General features: G+C 45.8%; 1 protein-coding gene across 2 annotated transcripts in view; it reads left to right on the top strand.

Moving 5' to 3' along the window:
- GABBR2 (gamma-aminobutyric acid type B receptor subunit 2) overlaps positions 1-24,500 on the top strand; it is a 369,607-nt gene that overhangs the window by 166,439 nt on the left and 178,668 nt on the right. For both annotated transcript variants that reach the window (XM_060101019.1, XM_060101018.1), the window contains exon 4: positions 13,071-13,172. In XM_060101019.1, coding sequence (XP_059957002.1) covers positions 13,071-13,172 — 102 coding nt within the window. The remainder of the gene's footprint in view (positions 1-13,070; positions 13,173-24,500) is intronic.

The following is a 24,500-nucleotide window of genomic DNA, read 5'->3' as shown; positions in this document are numbered from 1 at the left end:
CTCCAGGGTGATCCTGCCATACCCCCTACAGCCTGCTTGCTCCCTGAAGGCTTTGAGTGAGGGGTGGGAGGAAGGGCCGAGGAAGAGTGGAGGGAAGAGAGGCAGGCTCTGGGGAGCTGTTTGCACCTATGTCTTCACTTCCTCCCCCCACCTACACCCCAAACCTGCAGTCCTGGAGGAAGAAGGGAGTTCGGGTAGGCAAAGAAGGAGGGCTTCAAATGCTAGGCTGTAGGTAGGATGTCCAGGCAGAACACTGGAGTGGAGGACAAAGAGCCTACTTTGGAATATAGAACTGCAGAGAAAGCTGCGCATGAAAAAGGCAGTGACGCCCCAGGGTCTCTGAGAGGAGTCCTTTAAGCTCTACCATGAAGTGAGAGGGTGGACGCTTGGATCCTGTTGCTTATCTAGCTTATGGAGCTGCCTGAAATGGTCTTGTTCCTGCAGGGGTGAACATGTGCCTCCTGGGCTGACCTCAGCAAATGTCCCTCCTAACTGGGGTACAGGCTTGAGGATCCCAGACCTTCCTCGGGGATCCAGCAGTCTCTTCTGCCCCTCCATCTGATGCCTGAATCCCTTCCATAGCAGCCCCACCTCTGCTTGCACACCTGCAGTGGCACAGAGCTCACTCCAGTGTGGGGGAGGCCCTTCCATCCTTGCCTTGCTTCCCTCTCTGGTCCTGACCCTTCCCTGGAGGCCCGGATGCCACGCTGTTCCCCTAGACTCAGTGACAGCTCCTTGGGATGTGCAGGTGGGGTGTCCCACAGACCTGGACTTCCTGTCCACCTGGTTCCCTCCCGTCCCCCCATACCTTGAGTGACAGGGAGCAGGGATGGGGCTCAGGAAACAGAAGGATTCTGCGTTCTACATTCTTTAGTGCTCACAGGTGTGAGTTCTCTAATATCCCTCCTCTATTTTGGTGTCAGAGGCACACTTTGCATCTCATTGATTTCCTATAGAGGTTTGTATTCATCATCTTAACTGGATAATATTCCTGTTTTATTAATATCCAAACCTTTCTGTAAATATTGGTTTGGTCTCAAGAGTCTGCTGCAATTAAAGCCATAGGCACTTTGTCACAGGAAAGCAACAAGGTTCTGAAGACTAATTTCATTCCCCAACAACTCCATGTGGCCTGACTTCACTGACCCCCCACAGAGTGGTGAGCTCCTTGAAATTGCCAGCAGAGGGAAGACTGCTGGCTGGGGAGTCCAAAGTGGGGTGTTGTGCGTTATCCAAGCAGAGGGCCTGGGCCTGGTCCCCTTTCCTCAGGCAGCCCTGTGCTGGGCTCCAGGGTCTCAGATGGAGGGTATGTAGACTCTCAGGACAGTCTCTGTTTTAGCCATGGAGAGTGTCCTTGAGCACAGGACTGTGGAATTTAGAGGGGGGTCACCACTAGCTTGGGAAGGAGGGAAAGTTTTCTGTGTGAGGGGGTGTTTGAGGATGTGCAGGATCTCAAGGCCAAAGCTTATTATGTGAGTTTTCTATTCTGTTGGAACATATCGTCACAAACTTTGTGGCTTAAAATAGCACATTTGTTATCTTATACTAGAGCTCAGAAGTTTAGAATCTGTCTCTCTGAGCCAAAATCAAGGTGTCAGCAGGACTGGTTCCTTCTGGAGACTATGGGAGAATCTGTTTCCTTGCCTTTTCCAGCTTCTAGAAACCTCCTGCTTTTCTTGGCTCTTGGCCCTGTCCTCCATCTTCAAAGCCAGAAGTGTGGTTTCTTCAAACAAATCTCTGTCATCATTCTTTCTTGGACTCTGACTCGCCTGCCTCCTTCTTTCCCTTATAAAAATGCCTCTGGTCACCTTGGGCCCTCCTAGATAATCCAGGATGGTTTTCTTATCTCAAGGTCCTTCACTTAAACTCGTCTGCAAAGTCCCCTTTGCCAGGTAAGGTAGTGCATTCCAGGGATAAGGAGGTGGACATCTTGCAGGGTGGCGGGGCGGGGGGTGGGGGGGCGTAGATTATTCTGTTCATCACACTTAAGATTCTTCGGAATTTCTAAAATTGTGAAAGGCTGGCTGATGGGAACAGGGATTTGAGAGCCAGAGAACCCTAGTTCCACTGAGTCATCTGACCCACCCCATGCAGTTGGATCCAGGGTGTGTACCTGCCCCATAGCATGTAGCTCTGGAAGATGGGCCCCTGAGCAGCAAATGGTGGGCAAGGGAGGAGGGGCCTGTGGCCCATGGGATTTCCACCCCCCTCCCTTTGAAGGACTGCCATATAGGGTGATGGCGGTGAGGGCTGCAAAGGAGGAGGCAGCTGTCTTGGGTGGGTCCTGGGTGTGGGGGCCTGTTGCTCAGGCCAACTCTGCCTGTCGGAATCTCTGTTTCCAGCCACCGTGGCTCTTCGTACACCTACCAGCAGGTGGGAGCTGTTGTAAGGGCTTGATGTGAGTACCTGGGCAGAGCTCAGGTCACAGGTCCCCACAGCCCTGTGCCTAAGTAACGGCGGGACGGAAACAGTCCCAGGGAACGCTATCTGCTCTCAGGCCCCACGGGTCCCCCCCAGGAGAGCACCACAGCACCATGCCCAGGGCTGGTCCCCATGTCAGCCGGCTGTGTCTTCAGGCAGAGGCGTGCGGTCCAGCCCCTGTGCATTTGCCTCATCCCTGCAAGACTGTCTCAAGACATAGCATAAACTCCCGGGCTCAGAATATCTACATGATAGCCTAGGTGGACGCGGTGTGCATTCACTCTTTCTCTCGTTCATCTCATAGCTTTGAGCACCTACTGCATGCCAGGCACGATGCTGGACTCTGGAACTAAAACAAAGCCCCCCCCCTTTCAGGACTGCCGCATTAGTTAGGGAGGGGATGTGATAGCCCTGGTGCTTGTGGTCAGCTCTGCGAACCAGCACAAAGTCAGCGACCTGGACTCCTGAGCCCTCCACTGAGGCTCACGAGGCTGGCGGCCCCCCACGGGGCCGTGTCTCATGACACTGCCACTCATGGTCCCCTACTTGTTTCTTTTAATTTATTTTTATTTATTTAGTTTTGGCTGCACTGGGTCTTCGTTGCTGCACGCGGGCTTTCTCTAGTTGCGGCGAGCGGGGGCTACTCTTCACTGCAGTGTGTGGGCTTCTCATTGCGGTGGCTTCTCTCGTTGCAGACCGGGGGCTCTAGGCATGCGGGCTTCAGTAGTTGTGGCACATGGGCTCAGGAGTTGTGGCTTGCGGGCTTAGTTGCTCCACGGCATGTGGGATCCTCCCGGACCAGGGCTCGAACCCGTGTCCCCTGCATTGGCAGGCGGATTCTTAACCACTGCCCAACCAGGAACCACCCCCAACCCCCCTCCCCCCCCCCCACACACACACACTTGTTTTTCTGCTCTTGGTAACTCTGGGGAAGTGAGAAAAACCATTTTTCTTTGGGACAGACAAGTGGCCATTGAGTAGAGGGAAACCGGATTCCCTTCGGGAAAACTTAGCCTGTGATGTGAGGGTGTAAACAGGACAGTAAGCCTGGGCTTAACCATGGGAATGTGGTATGAACCAACAACTTGCCAGGTCTCAGGAGGCCCGAGATGTGTTAGTTTCCTGGGGCTGCCGTAACAAGGCACCACAAACTGTGGCTGAAAGCAGTGGAATTCATTCTCTTACAGTTCTGGAGGCCAGAGTTCTGAAATCAGGGTATCAGCGAGGCCACACTCTCACTGAAAGGCTCTAAGGAGAGAATCCTTCCTTACCTCTTCCAGCTTCTGGTGGGTCCAGGGTTCCTTGGCTTGTAGCGACACCACTCCTGTCTCTGCCTTTGTCTTCACATTGCCTTCTCCCTTATGCCTCTGTGTCCCAAATCTCCCTCTGCCTTTCTCTTATAAGGACACTTATCATTGGATTTAGGGCCCATCCAGGTAATCCAGGATGATCCTTAAATTAATTACATCTACAAAGACCCTTTGTCTAAATAAGGTCACATCCATAGGTTCTGATGGTTAGGACTTGGACATACCTTTTTGGCGGTCACCATCTAACCCACTGGCTCTGCAGTGTGAACATGCAAATGTTACAGTGCCTGTGCAAGTATCACATATGAGCAGTAGATCTAATACATGTTCACTTATGTATTTACCCTTTTTTAAAAGTTTCAGTTATACTCAACTCCAACTATAGGTTAAAATTATTTGTAGAAATCTGAAAATTAGATGGCTCCATTTTTCAAAAGGAACCATTTTTTCCACGAGTGCTCATCAGGTTTAGAAAGGTAGAAATATAACCACATGGGTATGTTTCTCTGGGACTCAAAGTGCATGCCTCATATCTTTGAAAAACTTCAGAGCTGCAGAGAACTGCTTTAGCAACTCTAAAATTCAAAAAGGCAAAAAGTGGGGGCAAGTGGGATTTTGAAACTTACTCTCCTAGAACCACAAACACTGGCGGTGGAAGAAAAATCCCCTCTCCAGCATCCCGACCAGCTTCTACTTGCACACCTCTGATGACAGGGAGCTCATTACCAAATTTGCCTACCCCATCGCTAGAAAGTTCATTTTGGCTTTAAGCCAAAATCTGCTTTCCTGACCCATCTACCTGTTGGCCCCACCTCCAACACAGGGGTGCCCAGAACCAGGTGCCCTCCGTTCCACATGACAGCCCTTCAGTGTTTGAAGTCGGCCATCACTTCCTGCCTTGGTCTACTCTTCTCCAGGCTAATTTTTTAATTAGCTTAAATTAATGGTGGTTCCTGGGGAGCTCCAGCCCCAGTAAAAGTGACCTGAATTATTCAAAGATCTGAGTGTTTTAAATGCCTGTTTATCCTAATTAGCATCTTAACTACAGCAGTGCCCTCTGCCTCTAATGAGCCACATTTTAACATGTTCCATATTTTAATAGATTTTCCTTGAATGAACCGTTTAATCAAGTGAAGACACATTTCATGAATGAATAGAAGTAAATCTATAATTATACTCTTTAGTCAGGTAAGAGGAGTGACATTTCAGCACAATCTAGGGCTATATATAGCAAGTGTATTTGAATGACAAAGTAGGTTACCTCGGCTTCCGTAGGAGAGCTGGGAATTCGCTTTGCTCTCAAGTTCGTTTAGTAACCTAATTAGAATTTTCAAAGAGTTGTAAAGTGCATGTGGTGCAGACCTGGTTCTCCCCATCTTTACCTGGATCTCCGCCTTTCTGGATGATTCCTCAGCTGGCGCCGTGGCCTCCTTAGGGAAGGTGTCTGGGGAACTACTGGCCACAGAAGCCAAGTGTCCTGGGGTCTCTGATAGTCCCCACGGCCTCGCCTCCACTTTGCATTTCACTTGCTCCATCAGAGCCTTCCCCACCTGGGCCATGTGGTCCGAATGGGAGAACTTACAGCTGTAATAATCCTCTGTTCCTCCTTTTCTTACTGTCTGTCTCTCCGTCATTCCCTTCTCCTTGCTTTCCTTCTCACCATTCTCCCTTCTGACATGGTCAGGATCTGCTCGTGGTGCTGGGGGCCAGGAGTAGAAGGATCTGGGGATTAAAGATGAGACATAACTGTTGAGTGGGGTAGGAGAGAAGTCCCAGCTGTAAAGGAAGATGGTGCCCAGAACCTGGAGAAGGTAGGAGTAGGTGACTTGGGGGGGCTTTTAGGAGGCTGGCAACCTAGCTGTGAGCCTGGCAGCTCTGTGGCTTTTACCCCTTCATTTGTGGTTCTCAACTTTAGCTACATGTTGGAATCACCTGGAGACCTCTAAAAGTGCTGATGCCTGGGTCCTATCTCAGGGACTGTAATTGGCTTAGGATGCAGCCAAGGCATCAGTAGTTTTTAAAGACTCCCAGGTGATTCTAACATGCAGCCGCAGTCAACATCTTGAAAATACCTCATGAAAGACCCTGACCATAGCACCCAGCTAAGCCACTCCCACAGTCCTGGTCCATGGAAACTGTGTGAGATAATAACCGTTTCTTGTTTTAAGCCACTAAGTTGTGGGATAATTTGTTACACAGCAATAGATGACTAATACAGATTATTAGTTGCCCCAAATATATCCCCAGGTGGGTCAGTTCATGTCACCTCCACCACCATCTCCTCATCCAGCCTCCAGAATCTCTCATGTGGATGGTTCTGTAGCTGCCTCAATGGCCTTCCTGTTCCCTCATGCACCTGCCCTCATTGGTCCCATAGCAGCCTGAGTCTTGGTTTTAAAACACAGTTCTAGGGCTTCCCTGGTGGCGCAGTGGTTGAGAGTCCGCCTGCCGATGCAGGGGACACGAGTTCGTGCCCCAGTCCGGGAAGATCCCACATGCCGCGGAGCGGCTGGGCCCATGCGCCATGGCCGCTGAGCCTGCGCGTCCGGAGCCTGTGCTCCACAACGGGAGAGGCCACAACAGTGAGAGGCCCGCATACCGCAAAAAAACAAACAAACGAACAAAAAAACAGTTCTAATCATGCAACCCTCTTCCTGGAACCTTGTGAAGGCTTCCCACTGTTCTTAGGCTCGAGACCAGAATCTTTCCTGTGAATTATGAGGCTCTCATGGTCTTCTCCTGTCCACCTCTTCTTTCTCATTTCATTCCAACAGCTTTCCCCCAGCCCCTGCCCATGCTGTGCTTCAGACCAGCGCAGCTCTCTTAGTTTTCCTACCAGCTGTCTCCCGCTGTAGGACCTTTGCAGTGTGTTGCTCCTCATCCTGGGATCCTTCTCTGCCCTACCTTCTGGCCTAGATCTGACTTCTCTATGTTAGCCTCTCCTGGATGCATGCCCCTGAACTTGAGCACCTTGTCTTGTAGGTACCAGGGTAATTATCTGATTAATGTCTCTCACCCCCTCTAGATAGAGACCCAAGAATGGATTTGCTGTCCATCAGAACCCTGGTATTATTTCACATGGTGCCTGGAACAGAAGAGATGTCAATATTATGAATGAATAAATGAATGAATGAATGAATGAGAGAGACTGGGAAGAACAAACAGGGCCCCATTCTGGAATGACCAGGCACTATAGGTAGCAGTGCAAAAAGGGACTCAAGCCCAGAGGCCAGGAAGTGACTGGACAAGAGACAGAATTCCAGCCCCAGGAATGAAGCAGGAGCCCTGATTGAAAGCTTGAGGTCTAAGAAGGCCCCTTTCCAGGCTGGCAGGGGGCTGAAACCCCTGGCCTCCTGACCTCAGGCTCCTTACATTACCTTGCTGGAGAAAGGGGAGTTCCAAGGCTGAGGTGGGGGATCTCACCTCAGGGAGAGAGTTAATTGGCTGTAGGGGCAGGGAGTTAATTGGCCGTACCTGTGGGCAGCAGAAAGTTGCAGGGGGACAGGAACCTGGCAGGGCATGCAGATGTGGTCCTGGGACCCTGAAGCAGGGACAGCATGGGCGGAAAGAACAGCCTGACCCACATGGCAGTTATTCAGGGTGGGACACATAATGCTGTTATTTCATAAGCCCAATCACTGGGTGATTTCCGGAGAGGGAGAATCATCTGGGCATCTGGGGTGTGTGAGTGGAGAGGTGCAGCCTTCAGAGCAGGGAGGAGGCCTGCAGGTGGAGTGGCACTGTGACCTGCTCAGAGGTGGTGACAAGCCTCCCTGGTAGAACAGGGTGGACCCACATTATGCTTAAAATGGGTCACATGGACTCAGTTATGCTAAGCCAGAAAATTCTCCCGAATAGTCTGTTCACCTATACTCTTTTCCTAATTCCATTAGCTTCGTGTCTTTTCCTCTGATCCTCTTTTCCTTCTCCAGCCTGTCCGCTCCTCCCCCTACATCTCGCAGGACCAGCTGTGTATCCCCAATGCCAAGCCTGTGGATGGGGGCTGTGTGCTCAGTTGGAGGAGCGAGGCCATTGTGATGCCTTCACTGGAGTGTCAAGTCCCTGTCACCCCTTCTCCTACAGCCCGTGAACCAGCTGGGAGGGAAGGTCGTGTATAGACCCACTGGGCCCACAGTTTAGACAGCTGATCTGACCTGACAGCATTTTCTGCCACTCAGCCTGAGTAGGACGGTCCTCCCAGCTCCGAACTTTCCCCCAAAGCCACTGATTCTGCCTGGCTCTTGACGTCTTTCAAGACGTTGGACTTCCCTAGAGCTTGGAGTCTTAAGTGTTAAAATTCTTGGATTTGGATCTTTGATTCCCAAGGCGGCACTGGGAATTGGTGTCACCAGTTGGTGTCACTCCTCACCACTCCTGAGGAGTCCTTGGTGTCACCCCTTGTGACCTTTTACTCCCAACACCCCCGCCACCATGTCCATGGTCTTCTAAAGGGTTCTTGGTCCCTGTCATAGCCACACCTCTCTCCTCTGAGCCTGAGCCACTTTGTCACAATCCCTGATAAATGCACCCAGAACTGAGCCCAACACTCCAGGTGTGCTGTGAGGTGGGCAGACCAGAGGGTGATGGTCCCCTCCACATTCTAGATGTGATAACCTCTTTAAATGTGAATCCCAGTCCTGCTAACCCTTTTGGTAATTGCCTTACTCAGGTCAACACATTGTGGTCTCCTAATCAAGCAGAAAATATCCAAGCATTTTTTCATACCATATCAATGGTTTGCTTAAAACTTGTCCTGCCTTCTTTAGGACAGTGGTCCTCAAACTTGAACATATATCAGAATCACCTGGAGGGCTGACTAAAACACAGATTGCTGGACCCCACCCCAGAGTGTCTGACCCAGTAGGTCTGAGGTGGGCCCGAGAATTTGCATTTCTAACAAGTTCCCTCAGGTGATGCTGGTGTTACTGGTCCAGGGGCCACACCTTGAGAACCACTGCTTTAGGGACACGCTTTGACTTCGCATCCACAGGCCATACCAGTTCTTGGGGGAAAAAATCAACAGCTGTTGCCTCCAAGCCTATTTTCGATTATTTATGCCTAGAGCTCCGACCCACTGGTTCTCCCTGGTGCCTAGTGAGTTGTGCTCCTTTCAGATTTGCTCCGATGGCCAGGGCTGGGATTCATTGCTCCAGAAGCAGGGAGAGTTCTTCCCTTAGGCAATCTTAGCCCTGTGAGCTGGCCCCGAGGACCCAGCTTTTAGGGACCCAACCCTTCCTAATCTCCCTTCTAGCAGCACTCAGGGCCCCGCTCATGGTCTTCCTCACTCCACTGGCAGCCCTGACCCTCCCTTCTAGGTGATGGGACAACCTTCTTCTCTGTCCCTTCCCTGCCCATCAGCACCCATCTCTCCCCCTTCTCCCAGGATGGCCAGGGCCTTTCAGCAAATCAGACTCCTGATGGCTGCCTCCCTGGGCCCCATATGCAGATTAGGCCCCAGTGGGACTCTGGCTGTACTTGAGTGTGTGTGTATGTGTGAATGTATTTTATTTTCTTGAGAACTAAGTGTCACTCCTTTCCAGGAAGAACATATTTCTGCTTTTATAGTAGAGGTGAATAAAAAATAGGATTCAGTTTGCTGAAATGTGGTTTTTAGCAAGCTGATAAAAGATATTGGCCCTGTAAAACAGGAGATACCTGCAGTACCAGAATGAAAAAAAAAAAAAAAGCTGTCTTTTTTCTAACTTACTTAATAATCTTTAACCAGTGCAATGAATGATCCTTCTAGCCACACGTGAGAGTGTGGATTTTTTTCCTTGTGAGGTAGATCAATTGCATTATTTCTTTAACATGCTTTGGTTATTTAAAACTATCATTTATTACTGTTTTTTTCCATTTGCTTTCCCTAATAAAGTCCATTAGAATAAATGCTCAAGCTGAGCAGACTTCTTTGTGCTGGAATTATGGTCAGTGAGTGCCTAATGTCACCAACCATCTGTTCTGACCCATTCTGGCTCATAAGCCTTAGGAACTGTCCACATCTGGCAGGATCCAGCAGAACCAGCCTGGGACCATTCAGAGAGCACTGGCCTGGGAGTCACACCTCCGTTTCCTCATTTGTGAAATTAGGGGCAGAATGAGGTGACCTCTAGGGTGTTTTGGTTTTGTTTGTTTCGAGTTCTGACTGCCTATAAAATATTTTTTCTGCCATTAATTACATACAGCTCTCATGCACACACTTACTCATAGATAGATACTCCAAGCCACTGACAGCCTTGATGCTGCGTCTTATGCCTGGAAATGATCATTCCAGCTTTTAAGCAGCGTAAAGAACTTTAGAATTTCCAAAGCCATTCCGCATCCTCAGTGTTTTTGCTGGGCCCTGTAAGTTACATGCTGTACTGCCCTCATTTTATAGGTGAAAAGATGAGACTCAAGAGAGTTCGAGTAGTTTCCCTAGCTTTGGGTGGCATGGACGTGGAGAGCCGCGGCTCGACTGTGCATACCTTGGTAGTCTGTGCATTGGCTGTGTTGCCTTCCAGTAGGGCCGAGTTTGCACATTTTCTGTGTTTAATAATTGTTGTTGCTCCACAGCACCCTCAGCTCCACAGCACCCTCATGACACACAAAACTAATAATGGAACCCCACCTGCATCCAAAAAGGATTTGAGGGACTTCCCTGGTGGCGCAGTGGTTGGGAACCCGCCTGCCAATGCAGGGGACACGGCTTTGAGCCCTGGTCCAGGAAGATCCCATATGCCGCGGAGCAGTTAAGCCCGTGCGCCACAGCTGCTGAGACTGCGCTCTAGAGCCCACGAGCCACAACTACTGAGCCCGTGCACCACAACTACTGAAGCCCGCATGCCTGGAGCCCGTGCTCCGCAACAAGAGAAGCCACCGCAGTGAGAGGCCTGTGCACTGCAATGAAGAGTAGCCCCTGCTCACCGCAACTAGAGAAAACCCGCATGTAGCAACGAAGACCCAATGCAACCAAAAATAAATAAATAAAATTTATTTTTTTAAAAAAGCAAAAAGGATTTGACACAGCAGAAATGAACTGTAATGGCAAAGTCAACTTGTTTTTCAAGCAACTAGCTCCCAATCTTCCATCAAAATAGAGGTAAAAACTAAGGATGGGCAAGGTTCACCCTGACTGCGGCAGTGTCATTCTTTTTACAAAACGTTTATTGCAAAGTATTTCGAGCATTCAGAAAAGCACAGAACACCAAACACCCATGGACTAGCCACCCAGAATTAATGTGTTCACATTTTGCTCTATTTGCGTCATATTTCTTTTAAAGAAATGAAATACAGCAGTTCCCACTGAAACCCCCTTTGTTCCCCTTCTATGGTGGTGGCTTCCCAGTGACCATCCTGTGACATTCAGGGCCAAATTATTCAAAACATTTTGATACATACATTGGGAGGATCCACCACTTGTTGAAACAAGAAGTGCTTTTTTTTTTTATCATGGTAAAATGTACATAACATCAAATTTACCATTTTAACCATTTTTAAATTTACAGTGCAGAGGCATTAAGTGCCTTCATATTGTTGTGCAAGAGGCACCACCAGCCATCTCCAGAACTTTCCATTATCCCAAACAGATACTCTGTACCCATAACTCTTCATTCCCCCAGCCCCCAGCCCCTAGGAGCTACTGTTCTCCTATGTCTCTTATGTCTCTATGAATTTGACTACTCTAGGTACCTCATCTAGGTGGAATCTTACAATATTTGTCCTTCTGCATCTGACTTATTTCATTTAGCATAATGTCTTCAAGGTTCATCCATGTTGTAGCATGTATCAAAATTTCATTCCTTTTTAAGGCGGAATAACATTCCATTGTATGTATAAACCACAACTTGTTTATCCATTCATCTGTTGATGGACATTTGGGTTGCTTCCACCTTTTGCTCTTGTGAATAATGCTGCTATGCACATGAGTGTCCAAATATCTCTTTGAGTCCCTGCTTTCAATTCTTTTGGGTATATACCCAGAAGTAGAATTGCTGGATCATATTACCATATGATGGGTAATTTTAACAGTGCACAAAGGTTCCAATTTATCCCCATCCTCATCAACACTTGCTGGGTTTTGGTTTTTGATAATAACCATCTTAATGGGTATGAACAAGAAGGGCTCTTAAAGATCATCTTCTCCTGAAGAGGAGGAGACTGAAGCCCTAAGAGGGAAAGGCTCACACAGAGAGGTCGAAGTCACAAGCAACTCAGTGCCAGAGCAAGACCTGGAACTTGGGTCCCAAAACTCCCACCTGGTTCTTTCTACTAAAACACACAGTCTCATTTCCATGGCTTTATGTCAGAGGGTATATAGTCATGGACATGGGCCAGATACAGATTCCAGATTTATTTGTTTTGGTCCTAACTTTGTTTTTTAAAAAAATTGAAAATAATATCAACATTTTAAAATGTGGGAGATCCTGTATTTTAAAAATCTAGAGACTTCCCTGGCTGTCCAGTGGTTAAGATTCTGTGCTTCCACTGCAGGGGGCACAGGTTCGAGCCATGGTTGGGGAACTAAGATCCTGCATACTGTGCAGCGTGGCCAAAAAATAAATAAAAATAAAAATCTGGATTTCTGATTTCACTCCCCCAAAATCAGAAGGTCTGGTGACTCTGGACCAACATTCTGGCATAGCATGTTTGGAGCTGAGCAGCAAGTGCCATCTTTAGGTGAGGCATATAGTCACCAGTTTGCCACAGTCCCCACCACTCCCTAGTATCCTTCCACACAGGCTGCTTCACACATTGGCTAGTCGGTGTGAACACTGGAGTTTGCAGCTCTCTGCTTTCCAAGCACATAGATGTTAGTCATTCTGTGTGTCAGCAGACACATAGTTATGTTTAACATCTCAGGCTGATTCCATACCCCCTTAGTCTCTCCTCTGTTTTACTTTGTCTATATGAATACCTCAGCTATTTCTTCACCCTAGAAATGAAGTAATATTGCAAATAAATAATGTAAAATATAAATAAAGAAGTATTTGAATAGTCTGATTTGGAGACAGCGTGATGTACTTAACTAATCTGATTTGGAGATAGTATGAAACACCAGCATGAAACTCCAGAGACTTGGATGCTTGTCTTAATGCTTCCAGGAAATTCCTGGGCAACTTTAGTAAGCCCGTTCCCTGTCTGGCCTCCTTATGCCTATGTGTCAAGTGTGGAGTGGGACTGGGAGATCTCCAAGGCCCCAGGGGGCACTCTAGTTTTTAATGAAGATAAAACCCACTCCTTTTGTGCGTCGATGGAGAAAATCACCTTGCCCATTTGAGCCACTTCCCAGGACAACCCCTCTGAACTGGCCCTTCCTGTGGCCGCCAGCACACCCACCCTCTGCTTTCTCTTTGCTGGCAGGTGAGGAACGACCTGACCGGGGTTCTGTATGGTGAGGACATCGAGATTTCAGACACTGAGAGCTTCTCCAATGATCCCTGCACCAGTGTCAAAAAGCTTAAGGTAGGTGCAGCTGGCCACAGCCCAGAGGACAGACGGACCGCATGCTCCTGGGGTTCCCCAAATCCCCTGACTTTGAAGGAGTCTCGAATTCAGGCTGTCTCACGTCATCCTTGGCATCTGACATATGAGGAGAAGCTCTCAGAAGCTGGCTTCCCTTGGCCGTCCCTAGTGCTAGTTGTCCAGCACTGGCCAGAGGTCTGATTGCCAGGTGTACAGCCATGTGGAGCTTTCTGGGTGATTCTGTATCTCTCAACCCAGCCTGAGGGGCAACCAGGGCACAGTTATTATCATGTCTGTTGTGAAGAGGCTCAGAGAGAGTAACTCTCTTGCCCAAACCCACAGCAAGGAAGTACTGTTGTTGGGACTGAAAGCTCAGGCTCCTGACCCCCTCCAGTGACGCTCACTCCAGGGACAGGTGGGTCAACTAGATGTTTGCCCAGTTGTAAGTAGTTCCTGCCTGTCATCTGTCCATTCATTACCCAAACTCTCTCAAACACCGTGTCTGTGCCAGACACTCTCCTGGGCTCACAGACACCGTCAGGCCTGCCAGTGGCCTCAGGTCACTCAGTGCTGGTAAGGAAAGCAGATACCTCTCAGGGGAACCAGGAACCGAGGGGCTGGGGAACAAAGGGAGGAAGTGACTCATCCCTCCCCGGGGAGGGTTCAGACAAGGCTCCGCCACGAGCCACGGAGGATGGGCAGGAATGAGACCCGCAGGGTGAATATCAAAGGGCAGGACAGCCATGCTCACTGTGCACTTGGGATCAGCAGGAATTCCCAGAGGCTGGGCTATCGGGATGGGGCTGTGGGAAAGAGCTGAGGCCGAAAACAGAATTTGGAGCCAGTTTCCATGAGCCTTGGATGTTGAGCTAAGAAGTTTGGTCTTTTATCCTGAGGGCAGTGGGGAGCTGCTGGGGGATTATAAGCAGGTACAGACATAGTTAGAGCTGTCACCTTACTCTTCCATTCGTCATGCCCACATTGAAAGTCTCCTGAGGCCCCAGATGCCAACTGCTGACATGTCCCTTCTCTCTTGGGCTGGTCCCAGGTTATACCAGTCAGAGCAGGTGGCAGTTTAGAGCTCATGAAGCCCTCAGTTCACATATGGGGAGACTGAGACCCAGAGATGGGGAGCAAGGGAGCAGAGTGCCAGTTGTCTGTCACCTGCTTGGGAGCAGGTACCACATCTGCGTTGACGTTTCAGCCCTGGGAGCCTCTGCAGATGAGGAAACCGCAGCTAGGGAGGGCCTGCTAGCAGCCTAGGTGTCTGGGGCTGGATCTGCCCAGCTCTTGCCCCACAGACGATGTGGTCTGAGGGTGGAGTCGGGCTGTGCAGCGGCCCGGAGGATCCAGAGGAGCGGAGTGCCTGCTCTGCAGGGACCACTTGGGGTGGGGCTGGGGTGGACGGGGCTCTGGTGCTGCCCTGACATTCTCCTGCCACACGCAGTGTCTCCCCAGGGTGGACACTGGAAATAGCTTCCTGCACCTCAGAGACCCGGCGGAATTCTGTGGGCTTTAAACTTTAAAGAGCCTTTATGTGTAGAGCAGACGCATTAGTTGAAAGTCTACACGAAACTGGGGATGGATGGACCTGGTTGCTCTGCTCATCAGCCAACCAATTCCAACAGAAGCAGGAGTGATATGAACGCTGAGGAAAACAGCAACCGGCCTTTCCAGGGCATTGAGCAAGGGCCAGGCCCCCCTGCAGAGCCCTGGACCTTCACTTGCCCATTCAGCCCTCCCCAGAGCCCTGGGACAGAGAGAATGTTTGTATCCCCGTTTCACAGATGGGGAGCTTGAGCCTCAACAAGGTTAAGAACTCACCCCTAGTCACCCAGCTGGAAAGTGGTGCGTTGGAATTCAAACTCAGATCTGGGCAACGCCATGGTCCAGCTTCTCCACTGCCCCACACAGCTGCGGTTCTGAGAAAGGAGTCCAGCATCACGTGAGCCCGGGAGAGCAGAATCAAGGACAGCACGCTCAGGCTGTTGGCAAGGGATCCCCTCTGTGTGGAGCGCTCTTCCCCCAGAACCCGCATGGCTCCTGTTTGCATCTTCTTCTAGTCTTTTCTCAGTTGTCCCCTTTTCCCAGAGGCTTTATTTAAAATTTAAATCCCTGCCCCTCGCACTCCCACCCCTGCTTTCTGCTAATTTTCTCCATTTCACTGATGGACATCTGTTATCAGTCTCCTGGGGCTGCCATAACAAAGCACCACAAACTAGGTGGCTTAAAACAACAGAAGTTTATTCTTTCACACCTTGAAGCCAGAAGCCCAAGGTCAAGATGTCGGCAAGGCTATGCTCTCTAGCAGCCTTGGGGACTCTTCCGTACCTTTCTCTAAGCTTCTAGTATCACTGGCAATCCTTGATGTTCCTTGGCTTGCGGCTATGTAACTCCAGTCTTTGCCTTCACTGACATTTCCCCCTTTTCTCTTCACATCATCTTAGGGCACTAGTCATGTGGGATTAAGAGCCTGCCCTACTCCAATATGACCTTATCTTAACTAATTTCATCTACAAAGACCCTGTTTTCAAATGAGGTCACATTCTGAGGTATTAGGAGTTAGGATTTCTACATATCTTTGGGAGATACAGATCAACCCACGATAATATGTGACCTATTCATTTTACCCAGTTGTTTTGTCATCTGTCTCCTCCCACTAGGATGTAAGCGCTAGGAGGCAGCAGTTTCTGTCTGTCTTGGTCACCGTTTTATTCCGCAGCACCTGGAACCAAACCTTATTTGCTCAACACATTTGCTGAGTGTGTGTAAACAAAATACCAAGTCTGGACAGACAAAGCTAACAGAGAACACAAGGATAAAATACTCAGGAACAAAGAAAAGTAACTTCTGGAACGCTTAGAGAACAAGCAGATCTCTGGTTTCCTGTGGGATAAGATAGAGAAGGAAGGACAGAGGACAAGGAAGAAAACTAAATAGCAACTAGCAGAATTAAAATCTGCATTGGAGGTAGTAGAGAGCAGAGTTAATGCCAAGGAAACTAAAAATCTTGAATTGCTTTGCTAGAATTCAGAGGAAATGGGCAAAGAGATCAGTCTAATGCGAGGAAAGATAAGTTATGGACACTGGAGAAGGGAGATCCTAAGGGAAAACTGGGACAAATGAAACAGAACCAAAATCAAAAACAAAACAGGAATCTCAGTATCAACAAGCACAACTACCACCCAGATCTTGGTTTCTAATGCCATTCTCCGTGAAAAGGAACCAGGGCTCCTTGGCGAAATGCCTGACTCTAGGACTGGGACAGGAAACATACAGGATGATCCTGGAGCATCTTGTAGTGCCAGAAAGTTAAGGACGTGTTCAAACCACATCAACAACACACACTGATGGAGGTGTGTCAGAAGAGTACAGCAGCCAACTGAAAGAGCCACTGAAAGAGCTCCCAATGGCCAAAGCTGGGACATTTGAGCAATAAAATAAAAGTGGTATTGGATTATAACCCAAAGTATAAAACAGATACCCATGATTGAGTAAGTAAATGGGAGAGAATAGACAAATCTCCTATGCCAAAGAATTCCAGATAATTTATGTAGATATCTCAGGCCCAAGGAGGTAGAGCAGAACTACCCACTTGTTAAGTGACTTCCTTCCAAAGAGCACAGGATGAAAAGGGGGGAAAAGAAGAGTAACCTTAGAGTGGAAGAATCTGACAACTACCTCAACCAGGTGACCAAGGTCAGCATCAACAGTGATAAGTCATGTTGATAGTATGTACATTTGATATGATGTGGCGAGAAGGGCACTTCACCTCTGTGTTCTTCCTCCCCAAAACCTATAACTCCAGTCTAACCATGAGAAAAACATTAGGTAAATTCTAGTTGCAGGCCATCCTGCAAAATACCTAACCAATGCTCCTCAAAACTGTCTAGGTCTTCAAATCTAAGGAATGTCTAAGCCAAAAGTAGCCTACAGAAACATGACCATGATATATAATGTGGTATCCTGAATGGGAGCCAGGCATAGAAAAAGGACACTAGAGAAAAGAACTAAGGGTATCTGAATAAAGTATGAGCTTTAGTTAATAATGAATTGATATCGATTCATTATTTATAACAAATGTACTATATTAACGTAAGATGTTAATAATAGGGGAAACTGGGTGAGGACATATGGGAACTCTATATACTCTCTTTGTGATTTTTCCATAAATCTAAAACTATTCTCAAATAAGAAGTTTACTTAAAAAAAAATAGGTGACAAACTTAAGTGGGCTCAAGAGAGATCTACTAGATTGGACCATACAAAATTGCCGATATTCAACCATTTTGAAATTACAAAGTCAACAGTTTCATAAGGAAATGCGCAGACTGTATGTGCAGTCTAGCTGGCCTTTCTGCATTCTAGCAGAATTGGTGAATAGAGAGTAATACCCAGACACATTTTGTCAGAAGTTTTGAAATACAAACAGAAAGGGGAAAATCTACAAGTATCTAGCCCAGAAAAAAACAAATTTCTCACAAAGGTGCAAAACCAGGCCACCTCAACTCCCTTGCAACATTCAATCCCAGAGATAATGGAGCAGCTGGGAGACATTCTCCGATGTGTGAGACTCACATGATGTACTACTAGCCAGTGCCCTTCTTGCAGTTAATCTTTGAAGTCCTTTATCAGACTGCCGAGAATGATAGCAAACTTTATAGCTGAGGTCATGACAGAAGCAGGTGAGCAGGGATCACAAAAGCCCGTGGAGAGAGAGCTAAGTAGTCGTTATAAAAAGTTGTTATAAAAGTGTATGCAGGGCTTCCCTGGTGGCACAGTGGTTGAGAGTCCGCCTGCCGATGCAGGGGACAGGGGTTCGTGCCCCGGTCCGGGAAGATCCCACATGCCGCGGAGCGGCTGGGCCCGTGAGCCATGGCCGCTGAGCCTGCGCGTCCAGAGCCTGTGCTCCACAGCGGGAGAGGCCACAACAGTGAGAGGCCCGCGTACCACAAAAAAAAAAAAAAAAAAAAAAAAAAGTGTATGCAGATGCAGAAATTCATTTTGAAGGCAAACGTGCATATACATGCAATGCAAATAGATACTGTAATAACAGTAATTGAAATATAAAAACCCAAATTCCATTAACAGAGCCAAAGAAGTGAGTAAAAAAAAAATTGGGTGCTAAACTCCTGGTCTTAAGTAGGAAAGGGACTCAAAAGAGACTATTTTGCTTATGAGTTTCATAATTAGAAAAATATAAGTTAAAAAAGGCTTTGAATAACTTAACGGTAAGTATGCTGTAATACAAACAGAGCCTGAAGCTCCTGAAACATGGAAGATAAAAGCAAAGAAAATCTAGTCCACATATCATAAAACAGAAAGCAAATGTGAAAACCAGAAAGTATAAACTAAAACTGCAGACCAAATATAGTCATTCTGACCATAAATTCAAATAGGTCATACTCCCTATGAAGAGGCAAAGACTTTCAGATTGTGTTTTGAAGAACTAACTATAGTTATATTTACAACACAGTGACACAGAAAGGTCAAAGGTAAAAGTCAGGCAAAAGTATATCAAGCAAACCAAACTGCAGCAAGGATCCAGTGTTCACATTAGAATAAAGAGAATTCAAGGTACAGGTGTTAAACAAGATTAAGGAAGTCATTTTCTATAGATAAGGGTACAATTCTCCCTGAGAATAGCACACTCATGGACCATTATTGCTATAAATTACATCTCACTGAAATATATAAAGAAAATCCTGTTCAAATACAAAGGAGAATTGACACAAACACAATAGTATTGGGAGCCACAGCGTCTCTCTCGCAGTCTTGGACAGATCAGCCAGGCAAAAATAAGCAAGAACATAGAGGAACTGAATAATGGAATTAATCAGGCTGATTTAGCAGATATGTATCAAAGTTTGTCTAAAAGAAAGTCAGGAATAGAACCATCTCTGTGTGATGAAGACCCCAGGCCTTTAAGCTCACTCTGGGCCTGTTTCAGTCAGGGACCTTTAATGTTAACTGTTGCCAGTCTGGGCTGGGAGGCCATCCTTCGAAGAGCCCTGGGTATTCGCATGGTGCCCACACTGAAGCACCAGGCTTTATGGGGGTGAGCGCCAGGCTCCAGATGTGCACCTCTGTTCATTTTGAAACCACAGAATGCATTCCAGGCCTTAGTAGAGCATAGGTTCTTCTGTCTAGGCATAGAATTCAACAAGAGGCAGAATGACAGGTAAGGAAAGAGCTTATTAGTATAGAGCGCTGTGAGATACAAACAGGAAGGGAAGCGAGTGCCATGCCAAGAACTTAGTAGCCAAGGTTTTATAGTCAAAGGAAAAGTGGAGAGGTGAAGAAGGCCCCCATCTTCCTCGTTCTTGAGTAGACGTCAAGCTTCCATCATCAGTTTCTCCTCCACGTCAGGTAAGCGAGTTTTCTTGTCCTACATGGTCAAACTGGGACTGTCGTGGTGCTGTTAAAATGAGCAAAAAGGCGGTAAAATATACTACACTATGGTAGATTATCTCAGGTTTCAGTATAATGTCATCTTTTCCCTATATTTAACATTTTTATTGGAGTATAATTGCTTTACAATGGTGTGTTAGTTTCTGCTTTATAACAGAGTGAATCAGCTATACATACATCCCCATATCTCCTCCCTCTTGCATCTCCCTCCCACCCTCCCAATCCCACCCCTCTAGGTGGTCGCAAAGCACCGAGCTGATCTCCCTGTGCTATGTGGCTGCTTCCCATTAGCTATCAGTTTTACATTTGGCAGTGTATATATGTCCATGCCACTCTCTCACTTTGTCACAGCTCCCCGTGTCCTCAAGTCCATTTTCTACCTCTGCATCTTTATTCCTGTCCTGCTCCTAGGTTCTTCAGAACCTTTTTTTTTTTTCAGATTCCATATATATGTGTTGCCATACACTATTCATTTTTCCCTTTCTGAATTACTTCACTCTGTATGACAGTCTCTAGGTCCATTCACCTCACTACAAATAACTCAATTTCATTTCTTTTTATGGCTGAGTAATATTCCATTGTATATATGTGCCACATCTTCTTTATCCATTCATCTGTCAATAGACACTTAGGTTGCTTCCATGTCCTGGCTATTGTAAATAGTGCTGCAGTGAACATTGTGGTACATGTCTCTTTTTGAATTATGGTTTTCTCAGGATATATGCCCAGTAGTGGGATTGCTGGGTCATATGGTAGTTCTATTTTTAGTTTTTTAAGGAACCTTCATACTGTCTCCATAGTGGCTGTATCAATTTACATTCCCACCAACAGTGCAAGAGGGTTCCCTTTTCTCCACACCCTCTCCAGCATTTATTGTTTGTAGATTTTTTGATGATGACCATTCTGACTGGTGTGAGGTGATACCTCATTGTAGTTTTGATTTGTATTTCTCTAATGATTAGTGATGTTGAGCATCCTTTCATGTGTTTGTTGGCAATCTGTTTATCTTCTTTGGAGAAATATCTATTTAGGTCTTCTGCCCATTTTTGGATTGGGTTGTTTGTTTTTTTGATATTGAGCTGCATGAACTGCTTGCATATTTTGGAGATTAATCCTTTGTCAGTTGCTTCATTTGCAAATATTTCCTCCCATTCTGAGGGTTGTCTTTTCGTCTTGTTTATGTTTTCCTGTGCTGTGCAAAAGCTTTTAAGTTTCATTAGGTCCCATACATTTATTTTTGTTATTATTTCCATTTCTCTAGAAGGTGGGTCAAAAAGGATCTTGCTGTGATTTATGTCATAGAGTGTTCTGCCTATGTTTTCATCCAAGAGTTTTATACTGTCTGGCCTTACATTTAGGTCTTTAATCCATTTTGAGTTTATTTTTGTGTATGGTGTTAGGGAGTGTTCTAATTTCATTCTTTTACATGTAGCTGTCCAGTTTTCCCAGCACAGCTTATTGAAGAGGCTGTCTTTTCTCCATTGTATATTCTTGCCTCCTTTATCAAAAATAAGGTGACCATATGTGCATGGGTTTATCTGTGGGCTTTCTATCCTGTTCCATAGATCTATATTTCTGTTTTTGTGCCAGTACCATACTGTCTTGATTACTGTAGCTTTGTAGTATAGTCTGAAGTCCAGGAGCCTGATTCCTCTAGCTCTGTTTTTCTTTCTCAAGATTGCTTTGGCTATTCGGGGTCTTTTGTGTTTCCATACAAATTGTGAAATTTTTTATTCTAGTTCTGAGAAAAATGCCATTGGTAGTTTCATAGGGATTGCATTGAATCTGTAGATTGCTTTGGGTAGCAGAGTCATTTTCACAATGTTGATTCTTCCAATCCAAGAACATGATATATCTCTCCATCTGTTTGTATCATCTTTAATTTCATTCATCAGTGTCTTTTTTTTTTTTTTTTTTTTTTCTTTTTGCGGTATGTGGGCCTCTCACTGTTGTGGCCTCTCCCGTTGCGGAGCACAGGCTCCGGATGCGCAGGCCCAGCGGCCATGGCTCACGGGCCCAGCCGCTCCGCGGCATATGGGATCCTCCCAGACCGGGGCACGAACCCGTATCCCCTGCATCGGCAGGCGGACTCTTAACCACTTGCGCCACCAGGGAGGCCCCATCAGTGTCTTATAGTTTACTGCATCCAGGTCTTTTGTCTCCTTAGGTAGGTTTATTCCTAGGTATTTTATTCTTTTTATTGCAATGGTAAATGGAAGTGTTTCCTTAATTTCTCATTCAGATTTTTCATCATTAGTATATAGGAATGCAAGAGATTTCTGTGCATTAATTTTGTATCCTGCTACTTTGCCAAATTCATTGATTAGCTCTAGTAGTTTTCTGGTAGCATGTTTAGGATTCTCTATGTATAGAATCATGTCATCTGCAAACAGTGACAGCTTTACTTCTTCTTTTCCAATTTGGATTCCTTTTCCTTCTTTTTCTTCTCTGATTGCTGAGGCTAAAACTTCCAAAACTATGTTGAATAATAGTGGTGAGAGTAGACCACCTTGTCTTGTTCCTGATCTTAGAGGAAATGGTTTCAGTTTTTCACCATTGAGAACGATGTTGGCTCTGGGTTTGTCATATATGGCCTTTACTATGTTCAGGTAAGTTCCTTCTATGCCTACTTTCTGGAGGGTTTTTATCATAAATAGGTGTTGAATTTTATTGAAAGCTTTTTCTTCATCTATTGAGATGATCATATGGTTTTTCTCCTTTAATTTGTTACTATGGTGTATCACACTGATTGATTTGCATATATTGAAGAATCCTTGCATTCCTGGGATAAACCCCACTTAGTCATGGTGTATGATCCTTTTAATGTGCTATTGGATTCTGTTTGCTAGTATTTTGTTGAGGATCTTTGCATCTGTGTTCATCAGTGATATTGGCCTGTAGTTTTCTTTCTTTGTGATCTTTGTATGGTTTTGTATCAGGGCGACGGTGGCCTCATAGCATGAGTTTGGGAGTGTTCCTCCCTCTGCTATATTTTGGAAGAGTTTGAGAAGGGTAAGGGTTAGCTCTTCTCTAAATGTTTGATAGAATTCACCTGTGAAGCCATCTGGTCCTGGGCTTTTGTTTGTTGGAAGATTTTTAATCACAGTTTCAATTTCAGGGCTTATGATTTGTCTGTTTATATTTTCTATTTCTTCCTGGTTCAGTCTCAGAAGGTTGTGCTTTTCTAAGAATTTGTCCATTTCTTTCAGGTTGTCCATTTTTTTGGCATATAGTTGCTTGCAGTAATCTCTCACGATCCTTTTTGTTTCTGCAGTGTCAGTTGTTACTTCTCCTTTTTCATTTCTAATTCTATAGATTTGAGTCTTCTCCCTTTTTTTCTTGATGAATCTGCCTAGCGGTTTATCAATTTTTTTTATCTTCTCAAAGAACCAGCTTTTAGTTTTACTGATCTTAGCTATTGTTTCCTTCATTTCTTTTTCATTTATTTCTGATCTGATCTTTATGCTTTCTTTCCTTCTGCTAACTTTGGGGGTTTTTTTGTTCTTCTTTCTGTAATTGTTTTAGGTGTAAGGTTAGGTTGTTTATTTGAGATGTTTCTTGTTTCCTGAGGTAGGGTTGTATTGCTATAAACTTCCCTGTTAGAACTGCTTTTGCTGCATCCCATAGGTTTTGGGTCATCGTGTTTTCATTGTCATTTGTTTCTAGGTATTTTTTGATTTCTTCAGTGGTCTCTTGGTTATTTAGTAGTGTATTGTTTAGCCTCCATGTGTTTGTATTTTTTACAGATTTTTTCCTGTAATTGATATCTAGCCTCATAGTGTTGTGGTTGGAAAAGATATGTGATACGATTTCAATTTTCTTAAATTTACCAAGGCTTGATTTGTGACCCAAGATATGATCTATCCTGGAGAATGTTCCATGAGCACTTGAGAAAAATGTGTATTCTGTTGTTTTTGGATGGAATGTCCTATAAATATCAATTAAGTCCATCTTGTTTAATGTATCATTTAAAGCTTGTGTTTCCTTATTTATTTTCATTTTGGTTGATCTGCCCATTGGTGAAAGTGGGGTGTTAACGTCCCCTACTGTGATTGTGTTACTGTCGATTTCCTCTTTTATGGCTGTTAGCATTTGCTTTATGTATTAGGTGCTCCTATGTTGGATGCCTAAATATTTACAATTGTTATCTTCTTGGATTGAACCCTTGATCATTATGTAGTGTCCTTCTTTGTCTCTGGTAATCGTCTTTATTTTTAAAGTCTATTTTGTCTGATATGAGAATTGCTACTCCAGTATTGTTCTGACTTCCATTTGCATGGAAGATCTTTTTCCATCCCCTCACTTTCAGTCTGTATGTGTCCCTAGGTCTGAAGTGGGTCTCTTGTAGGCAGCATAAATACAGGTCTTGTTTTTGTATCCATTCCGCCAGTCTTTGTCTTTTGGTTGGATCATTTAATCCATTTACATTTAAGGTAGTTATTGATATGTATGTTCCTATTACCATTTTCTTAATTGTTTTGGGTTTGTTATTGTAGGTCTTTTCCTTCTCCTGTGTTTCCTGCCTAGAGAATTTCCTTTAGCATTTGTAAAGCTGGCTTGGTGGTACTGAATTCTCCTAGCTTTTGCTTGTCTGTAAAGGTTTTAATTTCTCTGTTGAATCTGAATGAGATCCTTGCTGGGTAGAGTAATCTTGGTTGTAGATCTTTCCCCTTCATCACTTTAAATATGGCCTGCCACTCCTGTCTGGCTTGCAGAGTTTCTGCTGAAAGATCAGCTTTTCACCTTATGGGGATTCCCTTGTATGTTATTTGTTGCTTTTCCCTGGCTGCTTTTAATATTTTTTCTTTGTATTTAATTTTTGATAGTTTGATTAATATGTGTGTTGGCATGTTTCTCCTTGTTTTATCCTGTATGGGACTCTCTGTGCTTCCTGGACTTGACTATTTCCTTTCTCAT

Source organism: Mesoplodon densirostris, chromosome 6, assembly GCF_025265405.1.
Source record: "Mesoplodon densirostris isolate mMesDen1 chromosome 6, mMesDen1 primary haplotype, whole genome shotgun sequence".
NCBI classification, from domain to species: domain Eukaryota; kingdom Metazoa; phylum Chordata; class Mammalia; order Artiodactyla; family Ziphiidae; genus Mesoplodon; species Mesoplodon densirostris.
This window is presented reverse-complemented; position numbering and strand designations above follow the sequence as displayed.